Source organism: Sinocyclocheilus anshuiensis, unplaced genomic scaffold (assembly GCF_001515605.1).
Source record: "Sinocyclocheilus anshuiensis isolate Anshui unplaced genomic scaffold, SAMN03320099.WGS_v1.1 scaffold779, whole genome shotgun sequence".
Taxonomy (NCBI): Eukaryota; Metazoa; Chordata; class Actinopteri; order Cypriniformes; family Cyprinidae; genus Sinocyclocheilus; species Sinocyclocheilus anshuiensis.
This window is the reverse complement of record NW_015548244.1, coordinates 152739-155318: the sequence shown is the minus strand read 5'-3', so window position 1 is coordinate 155318 and position 2580 is coordinate 152739. Positions and strand designations below refer to the sequence as shown.

The window sequence follows — 2580 nt, the reverse complement described above, 5'->3', positions numbered from 1 at the left end:
CGTCTGTTTCGTTTTGTGTGTGTGTGTGTGTGTGTGTGTGTGTGTGTGTGTGTGTGTGTGTAAGTGGGTTTGCATGGGAAGAATTGGTTGTTATACTGAATATATTGTCAGGTGTGGGAAAGGGATGAGGCAAGGACTCAGTAAGTGTGAGGGCTTTATTGAAGTAAAAAAAATAATAACATGACAATAAACATGACCGACCTAGTGACAGGATCCTGACACACTTGTAAAGTCCTTTGAATGCTTTAAGTCATCGTTAGGTAAATGTGCCTCAGTGTTAGTTTTGTGAAGGAGTGAAATATGAAATGTTTGAAGCACTGATTGTTGTTTTCATGTCATGTTACACAAAATGGTAACCCAGGTCCGGGTTGGCCATCGGGAGCACCGAGAGATATCCCTGACTGATTTGGCCCATAACACTTACAGTGTAGCTCCGAACCTAAAAAGAAATGGCTTGAAACAGGCAACAAAAGTGGGGTTTGTTTGTTTTTTGTTGTGTGTAATTGGGTTTGTATGGGAATAAGTTGCTTTTATATGTAAAGGTTTTATGTGTTTTTCCATGAGTGTGTTTTATAGTAAGGATGGTGCCCCAAATCACACAGACATGTCACGTAATTAATTTTCTTAATGTGTAATCAGTTGACAACCCTGTTTGTGTGTGTGTGTGTGCGAGTGAGATGTTCTTCTCTCTGTTCATTTTTCCCTTGTCCTTAATGTATGTATATGTGTGTTCAGCTGCTCCTGAGCCCCAAAAGGACCCGTTACTGCAGCTGGTTTCTCTCCAAAAGGCATCAGGCTGCTGGGATCTGGACGCCACACTGGCTGATGTGTTTGGGAAGACGGAGGATGAGCTGACCAATCAGAAACCAGCACAGGTGAGAGATGTGATGAAATAAGACAGTGATGATTGTGTCCGGTGTCCAGTAACTAATGCAGTGGATGATGGTTTGTACACAGGTGGATGGGTCAGTATGGGCCACTCTCCTGGCTCTGATCTGGTTATACGGCTGTAAAATAGAGCAGCAGGTGGAGTGGCAGTTTGTGGCCATGAAGGCAGCGTCATGGATCGGCTCTCAGAAAGGTGAGACCTCCATTCCAGACCACATTCATTCAGTCAGCGTTCATCAAGAGACGTTTGAGCAAATATCTTCAGTTCTTTGACACACACTGATGATTTGAGTGTGTGTGTGTGTGTTTCAGTGGGTGATCTGTCTCAGTGTGTGTGTGTGGGGAATGTCCTGCTCGGATGTCAGGTGACCAAAGAGACTCTGGGAATCTGAAGACGTCTGTGTTTCTTCATCCTGATCCATCAGAAGACAAAAGAACAGATACTGTTACATTTACTGTTACTCTGTTACTTATTTTAGTAAAATTTTATTTGCTCAATTCTACACCAAATTCTATATATGTTACCTGCACCGTTTGAGTTTTATGTACCAAAGTAAAAAAACATATATAATAATGTTTCCAAGATGTTTGAAATTTAAAATAAGTTGAATAAAATTAATATTTTTAAATGACTTTTCTCCTGGTTTTTGTTTGTCAGTGATTCACTAAAGCTGTTGATCTTCAATCACTCAATCAGGATACTTTCACACAGCAGTAGAATCTTGAGTGCTAAATATGGTTTTCAATATTTCAGCACGCTTAAAATTAGGAAAAATAGAGATGTCATAGAAACGTTTCTAAAGTATATACACATGAAAACTAGAATGACTGTTTCTCGAAAAGACGAGAGGAAAATGACCTTAACCAAATAATTATCCAGGCAGTCTGTTGAATCTTGATACGATTATAGGGGTCATATGATGTTGCTAAAAAGAACATTATTTTGTGTATTTGGTGTAATGAAATGTGTTTATGTGGATTAAGGTTAAAAAAACACATTATTTTCCACATACTGTACATGATTTTTACAAAGCTCATCGGTCTGAAAAGCGAGGTGTGCTCTGATTGGCCAGCTATCCAGTGCGTTGTGATTGGCTGAATTCCTCAAGCGTGTGACGGAAATGTTACGCCCCTTACCATACTGTGATGCCTGCGGCAACCACATGTGGCGACCCCGGGCTGGACTCCGCTTCGTCCACGGTGAAAGCCGATCCGGCGATCCACAGCGCGAAGTTGAAGTATTTCCTCAGCAACCAGCACGGATCAGCTCCAGGCATGACGAAGCGATATCGTCCTCTTTTGGAAGACCAAACAAAGTACATGTTTGTATTAAAGGGGTCATATGACGCGATTTCAATTTTTCCTTTCTCTTTGGAGTGTTACAAGCTCTTGGTGCATAAAGAAGATCTGTAAAGTTGCAAAGACTAAAGTCTCAAATCCAAAGAGATATTCTTTATAAAAGTTAAGAGTCAGCCACGCCTACCTAAAACGGCTCGTTCTAACACGCCCCCACATGTCTACGTCACGATGTGGGAAGATTTGCATAACACGCCCAAATGTTCACGCAAAGAAAAAAGGCATAACTTTTATTCTTGCTGTAGTTTTGTTGTTGCCGCCTCTGCCATGTCATGAAGACGCTGTGTGTTTCGTTGTGAAAGCGAAACTACTTTGTTTGGTCTTCCAAAAGAGGAC

The 2580-nt window shown here is 41.2% G+C and overlaps 1 protein-coding gene across 1 annotated transcript in view; it reads left to right on the top strand.

Moving 5' to 3' along the window:
* The window catches only part of LOC107655129 (von Willebrand factor A domain-containing protein 5A-like), a 10674-nt gene extending 9201 nt beyond the window's left edge, over nucleotides 1-1473 (top strand). Inside the window, exons 17-19 of the mRNA XM_016442553.1 lie at nucleotides 736-875; nucleotides 958-1081; nucleotides 1201-1473. Coding sequence (XP_016298039.1) covers nucleotides 736-875; nucleotides 958-1081; nucleotides 1201-1280 — 344 coding nt within the window. The 3' untranslated portion in view covers nucleotides 1281-1473. The remainder of the gene's footprint in view (nucleotides 1-735; nucleotides 876-957; nucleotides 1082-1200) is intronic.
* The last annotated feature ends 1107 nt before the right edge of the window (nucleotides 1474-2580 follow it).